A 12,631-nucleotide genomic window follows, 5' to 3' on the forward strand; every position below is an offset into this window, starting at 1 on the left:
GCGCCCCCGGGAGGACGTGGGTTCCTGCTACCGGGGCAGCGGGCGGGCCAGCGCGTGCGCCAGAGGACCGGCCCGTGGCCACGCCCGACTGGGGCGGAGCCTGAGTGACAGGTTGTGGGCGGAGCGCGTAGTCACAGAGCCGGAAGCGCCTACCGCCCAGAGCGGGGCGGGGCGGACGCAGCTGGGACCGGGTGTGTCCTAAGGCCGACAGCTGCCTTCACCAGCACGAGGAAAGCTGTGACAGATGTATTTACAACTCGGTTTCTTCAGTGCTTTGCATAAGACTGAGAAAAAGTTAACTGTCCTTTTAAAACAGTGGACGCTGGAGGCAGGGGACAGGAGGCAGCTACCCATGGTTAAGCTCAAGACGGCTATCAGGCAGAAGAAAAGGCCTTGCTGCCGGTGGGGACCAAGAAACAAAAAGTCAAATAGGATCTATGCCCACAGATCCAAAGGGATGAAAAGTTTCAGGTCATAATCGGTGGAGGAATGGGAGCTGCAAGATGTCCTGCCTCAACCTAGAAATCCCACCATAGCAACCTTCTTCCTGAGTGTCCTCAAATACAGAAAAAGATGTTCATGACAGTCTCGTGTGTACCCCAGTCCACCAGACAAGTCAGAGTCCGTAGGCAGGTAGGATTAAAAGACCATGGAATTTCCCCCAGGTGCTTTTTGAAGTCCCCTCGCATGTTTAACCAAGACCGTCCCTGTCCGCTCACAGTAAGACTGCAGGGCCTTTGGAGTTTCCATTTACTGCTGCCACTTGGGCAGCAAGCCATGCTCAGGGCTCTGTATGCAGGCATCAAGTACCTTAATCTGATGAGCCAATGGTCTCTGAGCTTCTGGAACAGAACTGGTCGTCCTCCCTGTGCTAACCCTCTGAACCTGCCCTTAATCCTACTCTCCATCTGTTCCCGGCCTGAAAGACCCCAAGATGTCACCATCTCTTCGGTACATCAGTTAACTATGTGTACGCTGAGGGCTGCTGGGTCCCTGCCAGTCACCCTTGTCCCCCAGAAAATCTAGTCACCTCTCACCCACAAGATATTTCCAGTACTTAGGAGAACTGCATGGAACCCAATTCCAAAGCAATTAGGATGTGTGTTTTCCAGAGTGCGGGGACACTGTTCTACACAGGGGGTTCTCCTGGTGGTCTTGTGGGGTCACAGAAGGCAAGGGTGGGAACGAACGAGCCAAGCAGTAGCAGCAGGCCAGAGGGTTGTTTGTTCAGTAGTCCGTGAAATGTAATTCCACGAAAAGGATACATGATAAAGTTCCAGATTCTGTAACTTTAACTCAATTTAGCATTAAACCTCTTCTATTTTAAGAATTAAAAGTCGTTAAGTAGGGCAGAAACGGTTTGCGCCGACAAGGTAACTAGAATCTCCAGGAAGCCGGTATTGACCAGGCTTTGGGCTCAGCCGGTGAGGAGTTAGATGATTTCAGAGTCACGGGCACATGCTCATAAGCCAGCTCCACTGGTTTAGGGCCTCAGGCCAGGGGACCCTCACATCACTTAAACGGGCGCTCATTTCACCTAAAGGTGGGAAGGTGTGTTCTCTCATATGCCCTGTATTTTACTACATTCAGAGGGGCTCTTGGCAGAGTTCTGCGTGCAGCTGTGGTGAGGCTGCTCAGGAAGCGTTCTTGAATAAACACTGCAAGAGCAGGCCAGAGTTGTCACACAAGGTGAGTAGGGGACAATAAAACTTAAAACACACAAGGAGATGCTAGCTCGTCACCCTGGGGACACCCCACCCCCTGGAGCACATCCCAAGCCTCCTAGCTCACTCCCGGAGGGTCTGCTACCCCTGCCATCTGGAACTACCCCAAGCTCCCCATGTGGCGGCCCCTTCTTGTTAGTCATCTTGGTCCCTCGTGGTCTAAGGCCAGCAATTCCTCAGAAGCCACTTTACTGCTCCTCTGGGCTTTCAGGGGCTTCAGGCCTCCATCTTCACCTGCAGTGCCCCACCTCCTCCAACCTGTCAGGGACCAGCAAGTTCACCCAACTCCTCTCTACAAGGCAGACCAGGTACGCACGCCCAAGACCCAACTCATGTAGCTGGCTGCCTGGAGGACTCGAGGAGTCACTAACCAAGGCCCCCTCCCCACCCCAGAGTGCCAGCCAGCAGCCCTGCACACTAGACCCCTGGGACGCTTCGAGCTCCTCCAAGGCCCACTGACCACAGACCTGAACATGGGGTTCCAGTGACCTCTGGTGACCCCAAAGGTCTTGATCTGTCACCACTGGCCCACCGCCTGCTCCCCAAGGGGGTGAAGCATACAAGCTGGAGACTTTCCCCTAATGAAATGATTTATTGACAGACCCCCCTCCCACCCCCACCCCCATTCACCATGTGAAAAGCCGGCCAGCAATGTCCTTGCAGCCAGCCTCCTCCCTCACCCCTCTACTTTAGGCCATGGTGGTGAACTGAAAGCGGAACCTGCTTCTCTGGAGCAGTGACCACCCCTGCCCTGAGCTGATAAGGCACGTAGCTGTGCCCCAGGCCACACTGCCAGCTGTTGCCCCAGCACAGCTCCTGGGTTAGGGGAGCAGTGGTTCCAGCTGGTCCTGACCACCCACCCCTGACTTGTCCCATGAGAGTGGGCTTCACTTCTTGCCCACCCAGTCTAACAGTAAACAAGAGTGGTGCTGGGGTCCCAACCAGCTGCTACTCTCCAGGGTCAGGCCACTTCAAGGCAGTATAGTGGGGCACTTTGCGGGCAGAGGGAGAACAGTGCAGTGGGATGGACAGGTGGCTGGTCAGAAAGAGAGCATGCTGGCTGGCATGGCTGCCCCTTGGCTGGCCCCAGTCCTGTCCGCTGCCAACATGGCCAGAGCATGTTCGTGTAAAACTGTTCTAAACAATAAAGCAGAAGGCATGTGGGTCGTGTACTTCAGCGGAATCCAAGGAAAGCAGGCTCTCACTACGAGGCTAAAGCTGCTTTGCTCAGTTTTAATTTCTGAAAAGTCCACTGTATTTGAAAAATAAAGGATTTACTTCCGTTAAAGCTAGATCGCTAGGATATCGATGAGGCCGCTAACATGGTATCTGTCCTTCCTGGGGACGGCACAGAGGGAGTGCAAGTCCTCTCTTTTGGCGTTTTGGAATTAAACTGTGGCTCAGGTGATGTCCCCCTGGGTGTGGTAGACAAGGCGGCAGCCCAGGAACAGCCACTTCTCTCCCCGCATCTTCGCATCCTGCTGCCAAGGAGTGTGGCCATGGGCTCGAGGGCCAGGAGACCCCCAGGAAGGGTGGCACAGTGATCTACTCCAACCGCCTGCGTGCTGGAGACGAGCTGGTCCATGTGGCCTGGCGCATGTCCTCATATGGGCTGGCTGCTCCCCCACCCCTCACCCCCGGGGATGGTAGGTGTTCCTGGGGGTGCACTGCAATGGAGGTGGGCTCGGGGTGCTTGAGCGTGTTCCGTGGCTGGGCAAAGCTGTCGGGGCTTAGAAAGGGGCGTGGTCCACCAGGGGCTTGTCCCCACTTCCAGCTGGAGAAGGAAGGTGATCGCTGCCATTCTCTCTGCCACCTGCAACTTCAGACTGCAAAGGGAAGACGGCCAGGGGGGAGCAGAGCTGGGCCTCCTCCGACGGGGCTGCAGACCACACTGGGCGACCCGCCCAGCTGGTCCCACTGGGCTCGGATGCATCCATGGGCAGGCTCCAAATGTAGTCACCCAGCCGAGCAGGAGGAGTGGGCGGGGGGAGGGGGACTCTACGAGGACACTGGGGGTTCCTGGTGGGTCGGAGGGTCTTGTGTCCTGGCTGTGTCCGTGTCCTGTTGTCACAAGGGACTAGGGTTTTGCAGATGTCACCCAGGGACACATGGGGACCCTAGTATGAGTTCCTAACCACTGCACGTGACAGCCCACCCCCCCACCCCAACCCCCGCCGTCTGTCAAAAGGTCCCGAAGACAGCGGCAGTACACTACCTTGATGGTCCCCACACGGTCTTCAAAGGACTTGAAAGCTGCAGAGTTCCTGTAAGACAGGGTGGGTAGGGCTGCTGGGCTGAGGCTCCTGGCTGAGTTGACCCTGGCCCACTGGCCCCTAGAGCACAGTGAGATCATCTAGGGTTGTCCCTGCATGGGAACCAAGGCCAGCCATGGCCATCGGCCCACGTGGGGAGCTCCCCTGGGACCAGGATGTGTGTCCACCCTCAGACCCCCACAGCAACTTTGCAGAGCAGGGCAAAGCACAGCTTCCGCCCAGATGATACACCCTCCGGCTTTTCATATTTGGGTTATAAAGTCCCAGGGGCTCTTCCCGTATGGTTCTCAGAACTGAAGGAAACCCAGTTGGATTCTGGGACAACAGCACAAACAGGCCAGCCAAGCAGTCCACCCACCCCAAGTGTGGGCCCCTGGCCTTCAGGACCCCAGGCCTGCCAGGAGAGGGGAAGCACACCAGATTCTCTTGGGAGCCAGCAACGAGTTGTCCCCAACTGGGGCGTCACAGCACAGCAGAGGCAGCAGCACTACTGCGGCCCTGAGTAGCTGAGGCGCCCTCAGTCCCCCCGGCCAAGGCCCTGAGGACAGCTGCCCAGCTGCACATGGGCAGAGTGCCAGGGCTTGGTGCCCGCACTAGTTCTTGCTCTCATCTCAAGGAGACGAGCCCTTTCCAAGGCCCTCGCGATGGCGGGGGAGGTGCTGGGGGGCCAGCCAGAGAGCCGGCCTGGCAGACGGCACCTGTTACCTCATGGCCGGCATGCTGACGGAGTGGCGGATGGAGTGGCTGCTGCTCGGAAGCGTGGCGGAAGAAGGAAGCGATAGTTAATACCACCCACCGCGGCGAGCCCTGACAGGGCGGCAAAGCAGGGCCCCGGCTCCTCACTCACCACCAGAGATGTACTACTAGACCAAGGTGCCAGTGGTCAGCCAGCACGAGGGTACTGTGGGGACACGGGAAACTGTCCAGATAGACACGGCCAGAACTGGGGCCAGAGTGGGTCTGGACATAAGGAGCCCTTGGGGCACCCACTGGGTGTCACGTGGACCTAAAAAACCCTCCAGGATGTTCTGGACTGGAGGAGCTGGCAGGCTGAACCAGCAGCGAGCCCCGCCCGAGGGGAGGGCTCTCAGGGACAGCCAGACAGGCTGCTGGCCACACGAGGCCTGTCCATGTGCAGTGAGGCGAAGCAGCCACAGCTGCTGGCTGTGACTCAAGGTGACCCTACGGGATCATGTGGGGGAAGAAGCATGGCTGGGCTGAGGGGGTCTCATCGCCACGTCCACCCGCAGGAGGGGTTCCCACTAGCCAGTCTTACCTAAAGGAGTTCGAGAAGGGATGGGCCCTGAGCAGCAGGAGGAAAGGAGAAAGCAGGTCAGAGGGGCAGCCCCACAAGGGTCAAAGACACTGACAGCAGGGGCCCAGGCGCCCTGACCAGTGTACACGATGGGTCACTGGACACCAACCCCGTCCTTCCCTCACAAGCTGATCCTGGCCTTGGAGAGCACGGCAAACAGCCAGGAGCCACTACCACCCCCCACACGGGATGCCTGGTGTGCACCAGTCTGCAGGCTGACACCCACGACCTGCGTGGTAAGGCTGGAGAGGGTGGGATGGGGAGGACAGACAACCACCCCGGTTCTTCCAGAAATCATCATATTGCCAACTGCATCTGGGGGGCTCCAGTGGCGTTAGGGGCCCATCCTCCCGCCCAAGCCCACTGCCAATGCTGACAAACCCAGCAGGACGACACGGATCCTGCCAGAGCAACAGGGAGGGGAAGGCCTGTAGCTCTGAGGGTGGACTAGCGGGAGCTCGTAGGGGAAGCACAAGACCCGGGGTGGGGGGAGGCTGCCCTCTCAACAGCAGTCAGCAGTGCACAGCAGGAGTCAGCACACACACACACACACCCCTGCGCCCAACAGACCACCAGGGCCTCATGGCAAGTGCAGGGCAGCCCTGGCAAGTCTCTCTGGATGCCACCGCCACAGGTGGTGGGGAATACATCTAGGGACCTCTCTGAGAGCCTTCTCTCAGCTGGGCCTGGTGTGTGTCCTGGAGTTCTTCCTACAGGACACCCCATGCCCTCAAACACTGGGACCAGGCACAGCAGCCACTAGGTGCCAGCCCTCCTCACCACCATGCCTGAAAAACAGTTAAGGCCAGTGAGGGGCCAGAAATGAGTGGCCTAGCTGTCCCTGTCCCCAGTCACTACCTTCTGCCAGGCCTCTCTCTGCAAAAGCAGCCCCACCCCCACCAGTCCCGAGCTGTCCCCGCCACGACAGGTCACTGATGACCGTCTCTGCCCACAGTAAGCACATATGGATGAGAAGGGGTGGCCTCACCTCATGTCGCCAAGCTTCCTGCTGATGGCGGAGCCCACGGTGGAGAGAGCTGCCGAGGTCTTCTGTCCCGCCTGCGAGAGGGTCTCCTGCGTCTTCCGGTAGCTGGCAGGGGCGACACAAGCCCATCAAGTGGGGAGAGGGGAGCCATCACGGCCCCAGTCACACTCAGGCCCTCCTGCACGGACGGAGGAGGGAAGCAGGCGCCCGCCCCATGGTGTGAAGAATGGAGCCAGGGATGCCCAGCTGTGCTCCCCACCCTGACAACCCCATCTTCCAGCTCCATTCCTACAGCCACATGAGGACTTGCAGGCAGGGGTGGGGTGCTCTTAGCACCTCCTCACCGACCTGTCCCTAACTCCCCTTCCAGATAAAGCAGAACCCCTAAGGGAGGGTTTTCAGTCCAGCCATGTCTCTGAGTGCTAGCTACTGTGTGCAGCAGTGTACTGCATATAGCTGGAGCGCCCAAGCCTGCTCTAAGAAGGGGCCCTGGGTGCAGGGTGGGTTGAGGGTCTGAGCCCAAGGTGAAGCCCCTCTCCATGCCCTCCCTGGTCTAGGCACAGCCTGAATCCCATAGGTGAGAGAGCTCAGCCGCAGGCCAGGGCCACTCTGAGGGGACAGGGACCTGCATGCTCCTCTGCCACTCCACAAACAAGCTGGGTGTGGCAACTGACAAAGTGACAAAGCCCTCCCCCCACATAGACCCCAGGGCCCCAGCCAGCACCACCAGGCCCTGTCACCACCAGGCGCTCCTTCCACTCACCTGGGAAGATACCTGTCTCTCTCCATCACCAGCAGCAGCTGGGGGCTGGCTCCCGCCCAGGCTCCCACTGGCCCACAGCCTCCTGCCATACCCTCCACTGCTGCCCCAGCAAGCCTTGCCCAACCCCCACCCCAAGTGACTACCCTCCAGACCCCCCCAGGGGTGTCTCAGGAGTCCCAGGTCTCAAATCCACGAGAGGCTCCCCAGCATGGCACTTGGGAAACTTCCTGTAGCCACAGCGGCCCCCTCTCCAGAAACAAATGATTCAGTGCTCCCCTGGCAGTTAAAAAGGTTTACACCGCAACCCATGATCTAGGATGTCCGTCCCTCCTTTGCCGTACCTCTGGGCAAGTCCACGCCTCCCACCCCACCCCACAGCTGCCCAGTATCAACTGTATTAAAAAACCTGGAAGTGTTTATCAAAGGGAAGAAAATAAATCCTAAAAAACTCGCTGAAAGAAAATGCTTCTGAATTTCCTGAAACCAATCACTAATAAAGTTCAGATTCTGCATCTAGGCCTGAGGCTAACCCAGGGGCCTCACTGCTGGCCAGTCCTCCTGCTGGGCCAGAGTCAGGACCAGCACAGCCTCAGCGGACCCATGCCCGACCCCTGGACGCAGACAGGGTGCCACAGCTGAGCGTGGATCCAGAGATGCCCACAGGTCATCTCAGGCCATCACAGCTCCCGAGGACTCCCCTCCCCTCGGCCTCTGTGGTGCTCTCCTGGGGACCCTGCAGGCAGGGGGCTGCTGTTCCCCATGGACCCGAGAGCAACTTCTACACCACCAGCATCGGCTCCAGCTCCAGTAAGAGGCAGGGACAGGCCTGGGTGGTGACAGCCCCTGGGAACTCCTCTTCCAGAGCCCACTTGCTACGCAGTATCACTGCATCCTGGGTTAGGGGCCCTCTAGAGACCAAGGTCTGGGCACAGCTGTTTATAAAGCACACCCCCAACCCCTGCAAGCTCATGCGTCTGTAGGTCGCTCAGAGCCGGTCCGGTCCACCGTCCCACAGGTGAAGAAGCCACAGGCAGAGGACTTCAAGAAGCATTCCCCCACCGCCAGTCTGGGCAAGCCTCAGCTTGCCCCCGGGTGGAGCAGACCCAGCCACTGAGGGTCCAAACAGATGCAGACTTGCCCCTCGGTCCACACAGGGACCATCCTCCCACACTCGAGTTCACGAGGGCTGGACAGAGTTGGGGAGGTGTCACCACCCCTGGAGCCAGTGCAGCACTTTGCAATGAGGCCCCCACCACTCACAGCTGCTCACCCCCACGTGACCAACACTGGAGCCCCTTCCAGAAGAAAAAGAGTTCCCTCCAGACGTGCCATGAGGACAGGGAGCCATGCTCCGAGGACCCCATAGTGGACACAATCAACAGAACAAGCTCACAGCGGCTACTGCCCAGGGCCCCGGCTCAGCAGTAAGGAGACTCAATGCCACCTTCCCCCCACCCCAGAGTCGTGCGCCCCCACAGAGTGCACAGCAGCGAAGAGGCTCAGTCCCTTGCCGGAGAGAAGGAAAGGCGACTCAAGGAAGAACTGCAGAACACTGTCTCCACCAAGCACACAGGCTCCCGCCACCTGGGCAGGTGAGTCAGGGGGTGGGGCGGAGGAGGAAGGGCGGGAGGAGAGGCGGGGAAGAGGAGGGAGAGAATGAGGGAGGTTAGGATGGAGTGGGAGGAGAGGGAGGGTGGTGCTACAGGCACTCACAGGTCAGACTGGGTCACTTTCTCATTCCACGCTCCGAGTTTTTCAGAAGTTTTCATGTAGCTAAAACAGAAAGTCTGGAGTGAGCAACTTAGAAAAACAATGTCCACTCCAGCTTCCTGCTGCCCATGGACTTAAAAGCAAACAGAGAAGGACCGGCTGGAAGAGCGAGCCACACTGCCCCCTCCTGGGCACACAGGGGTGAGAGCCTGGCTGGGCTCTGGGGTCACCCCTGTGGGCAGGCTGGCACACCTGGTCACAGGGCACAGCCTGATTGCCTCTGGTGGAAGATGTAGCCTGCTGGCCGACTCACAGGCTCCGTGTAAGGTAGCCAGGCCCATCCAAGGGCCCCTCTGCTATGCCCTCCCACCACCACCAGCCAGGAGGCACCTACGCGCTGGAGCCCTGCACGTCCTGCCAGCCCCTGGCCAGGTTCTGCCGCAGCCCATCGAGGGCCGAGAGGCCCAGCTTCCGCTTCAGCTCCCCGCAGTGCCGCTCCTTGGCCGCCAGGACCTGGCGCAGCGTGCCGATCTCCTCTTCCACCTGCAAAGGCACACGCAGGGCTGCTCACAGCACAGCCCCAGGATACCCGCTTGGGACTGCAGCTCAAGTCCAGCTGCACAGCTCCCCCAGGGAGCTCACTGGGCATTGAGCCTCGCCTCTGCCCTCAGGCTCGGAGAAGGTGGAGGGCCACCCACAGCTGTGAGGGGCTGCACGTGCAGCAGGCGAGGCCGCCGCAGGGACGCAGGGAAGGCTGGGAAGAGCGCAGTACGCCTTCTCATCCGAGTCAGTATTGGCCACTCTCACAGGCCAGACAGACAACAGTGCTCACAGCAGGGCCACAAGAAGCCCTGTACTCCCGACAAGCTCTCCTAAACTCAGCACCTGCCTCTCTGGTAACGGGGGCTGCAGCGGGGCCCTCAACACCAGCTAGGGGCCCACGCCCACGCCCACTGAGGTTTGCTTTAAAAAAAGGTCAGAAGAGAAATAACAAAAGGTAAAACACATGCTCACCTAAGGGCAGCTCCAACCAGAACCCCCCTCCCATGCCGGAGGCTCCAAATGAGGCTAACTCCCTAACCAAGAGTCCACTTAGACTCAAAGTGGCCTGTCCAGGGGCCCCGAGCCCACCCAGTCTCGCCTCTCTCCACGAAACTCCCAGCCTGTCCGCAAGGCAAAGCTGCCAGGCCCTGAAAACCATCCGCAGCTTCCGGGTCTGAAGCAGCACACGGCCCTGGGTGCCTGCCCCTGGCCCCTTCGCCCTCTGCTACCAGGACAGCCAGCAGGGCTCAGGCTCCACCAACGCTCGGAGGCGAACGGGAGCTACCACCTAAAGCTGAGTTGCAGGGGATAGAACAGGTTCCTTTAGGGGCTCTTGCTGGGAGGCAAGTAGTGCTTTAAATGCTTTTTCGTAATACAGTGTTTTTCAAAGATTAATGAAGAACCAGGGCGGACAGCCCTGCCATTCTCTGGGGTCTGAAGCTCCGGCCCCCTGCCTGCCACCCCCAAGCCATGCCTCACCTTGGCGAGCTCGGCACGGAGCTCCTCCTCCTCAGCCTCCGTCAGGCCCTCAGGGGTGGCTGGGGCCCGGGCAGCCCCACCCGAGTCCACAGGGACGTCCACCATGGAGTCGGACAGCAGGCCTTTGTGAGGCGAGTTCAGGTTGATATCTAGCAGACACAGCAAGGTCAGAGCGCAGAGGCAGCTGTCAGTCAATAAGCAAGCAGGGCCAGGGTCTCCACGAAGGTGGAAGGGCAGATGCTGGTGAACGGGGCCAGGGAGACCAGTGGTAACAAAGCCTCTTTTCTGGAAGGTTCTGATTGGTCATCAAGGGAGGGCAGCCTGTTCCCACATTCTACCAGGAGCACTGCTTCTGGGCCCCAGGGAGCTGCTTGACAGCTACCTGTGTCCCGGGGGCACGAGCTTTGGAGGCAGCAAACCGAGACACAAACAAGTAGTGGTGCCACCGGCTCATCCACTTTCCAATGAGACTCAACCTTCACTTTCCACCCAACTGCTGCCAGGGCCCCCCTGACAGTGCCAGGCAACAAGCCTGTGCCAGCCGCTGCAGGGAGCCAGCGCAGCCAAGTCCCTACGTCCAGCCCACTGTGCCCATCAGAAGGCGCAAACTCCGGGCACAGTGGGGGCTCTTCTTGTGCTTTCCTCCCCCTTTCACAGGACAGCCAGCCAGACAGCCACCACTGGGCAGAGCCCCTCTTCTGGCTCCTCACCAGACACTGCCCAGGCTCAATATCCAAAACTTCCTTGCTATGGACTCAATATGTAAAACAAAATTGCTTTTAAGTGCAGTCTTGTGGGTTGACTGCAGAAATCCTAGAGCATGTGGAAAGGAAGTTCCCCCTCAAACCACAGACCCTCACTTCCATGCGGCTCCTTCCCTGAGAGGGGAGGGGGAAGGGGAGGTGGGGGTGGAACTGTGTGCCCACATGCCTGGACACATTCTACGGGGATCGCGTGAACTGGGCCTTTTTCCCCCCTTTCATCAACGACCTGATTTTCGATGGAAAACAACCTACATTGCCACTATGGTGGGCCTACTTAAGTTCAACGAGCGCCTTGAAATCATTACAATATTCACCCCGTGTTTTGCTGTTTTTTTAAGTTAAGGTCCTTGACCAGTTCCTAAGACGTTAAATTGACCCCACAGATATTATCGCCAGACAGAAACCGGCAATTGGCAGAAATGTACTGGTCCTGCACAAGCTGGCAGGAGACTGCCAAGCTCCTCATGGGCTGATATATTCCCACAGCTTTGTTTACAGAGCAGGGCCTGAGGCCAGAGGGGGCATGAGGCCAAGGCCCTGGGCAAGCTCAGAGCCTACAATCCTTCTCAATGGGGGGCTCCCAGCTCTCTCAAAGCCTGTGCTGGAAAAGGTAATCACTGGAGAAATGGGCTCAGCCTCTGGTCTGTCACGGAACCAAAGCAAAGACCCACAGCCCTTGGCTCGGTCCCACTGTGCTACACCGGGCTTCAGGGCTGCTGTCTGAGGGGAGGGAGCCCCAGAGGTGTAATGGGTTATGCGTTGGACTGCTACCCTCAAGGTCAGCGTTTCAAAACCACCAGCCACTCCTTAGAAACAAAATAAGGCTTCCTACTCCAGAGTTGAGTTAGTCTTGGAAACCCACAGGGGCAGTCCTGTCCTACAGTGTGACTACGAGTCACGGAGGCTTTTGGCATCTTAAGAGAAGTAGACAGCCAGACCTTTATTCTGCGGAATTGCTGCGTGGATGCACGCTGCCTATCTTTAGGTTAGCAGGCCAGGGCAGAAGTCAGGCACATAGTACGTGCTCAGTAAATATTTCCTAGAACCCCAGAGACCAGGATGCAGTGCGTTGACGCTTAACAAAATCAAAGGTGGACATTGTCTTGTGAACTGCTTCTTTGTTATTTCCAACTTGTGGTTAAGAATTGGGTTGACAGAGCAGTTCCCTCTTCCATTCCTCAATCCACCCCCATTGTTCCACCTCTGGGGCTGCAGTGCTCACCACGAAACATCCTGGGTCCCGGCTTCCAGCCCTCCTTTCTTAAACCTGACTTAGGCAGAGCATAACGTACAGGAGGAGTTTGGTGCTGGCTTCCCATCGTGATGTCAGAAGGATGCACCAGAACCCAGGATGTCCAGATGTCCAGGGGGGCTGCCTGGCCTGAAGAGCTGTCCCCACCCAGGAAGGCGCCCAAGCCTAACACAGACGCCCCGCTTCCCTCCTGTCCCGCCGCTGCGGGGGCCCCTCTACCTGGTCTGGGACTGGCGCTGGGTGTGCCTGGCCTCGCTCCGCCCTGCTCCCAAACAGGCGGGGCCCGCGCGTTGCCACCCACGGGGCGCCGCTCACGGCGTTTGG

General features: G+C 58.7%; 1 protein-coding gene across 1 annotated transcript in view; it reads right to left on the reverse strand.

Annotated features, from left to right (window-relative positions):
• Positions 1–2,937: 2,937 nt before the first annotated feature.
• Positions 2,938–12,631, reverse strand: part of TPD52L2 (TPD52 like 2) — a 10,326-nt gene continuing 632 nt past the window's right edge. Inside the window, exons 2-9 of the mRNA XM_045296929.1 lie at positions 10,292–10,586; positions 9,165–9,313; positions 8,774–8,833; positions 6,301–6,402; positions 5,274–5,300; positions 4,703–4,744; positions 3,940–3,988; positions 2,938–3,785 (exon numbers count right to left, since the gene is read on the reverse strand). Of these exons, the coding sequence (XP_045152864.1) occupies positions 3,723–3,785; positions 3,940–3,988; positions 4,703–4,744; positions 5,274–5,300; positions 6,301–6,402; positions 8,774–8,833; positions 9,165–9,313; positions 10,292–10,586 (787 nt within the window). The 3' untranslated portion in view covers positions 2,938–3,722. The remainder of the gene's footprint in view (positions 3,786–3,939; positions 3,989–4,702; positions 4,745–5,273; positions 5,301–6,300; positions 6,403–8,773; positions 8,834–9,164; positions 9,314–10,291; positions 10,587–12,631) is intronic.

This window comes from Echinops telfairi, unplaced genomic scaffold (assembly GCF_000313985.2).
Source record: "Echinops telfairi isolate 266 unplaced genomic scaffold, ASM31398v2 ScPeMD7_7414;HRSCAF=8452, whole genome shotgun sequence".
In the NCBI taxonomy this organism is placed as follows: Eukaryota; Metazoa; Chordata; class Mammalia; order Afrosoricida; family Tenrecidae; genus Echinops; species Echinops telfairi.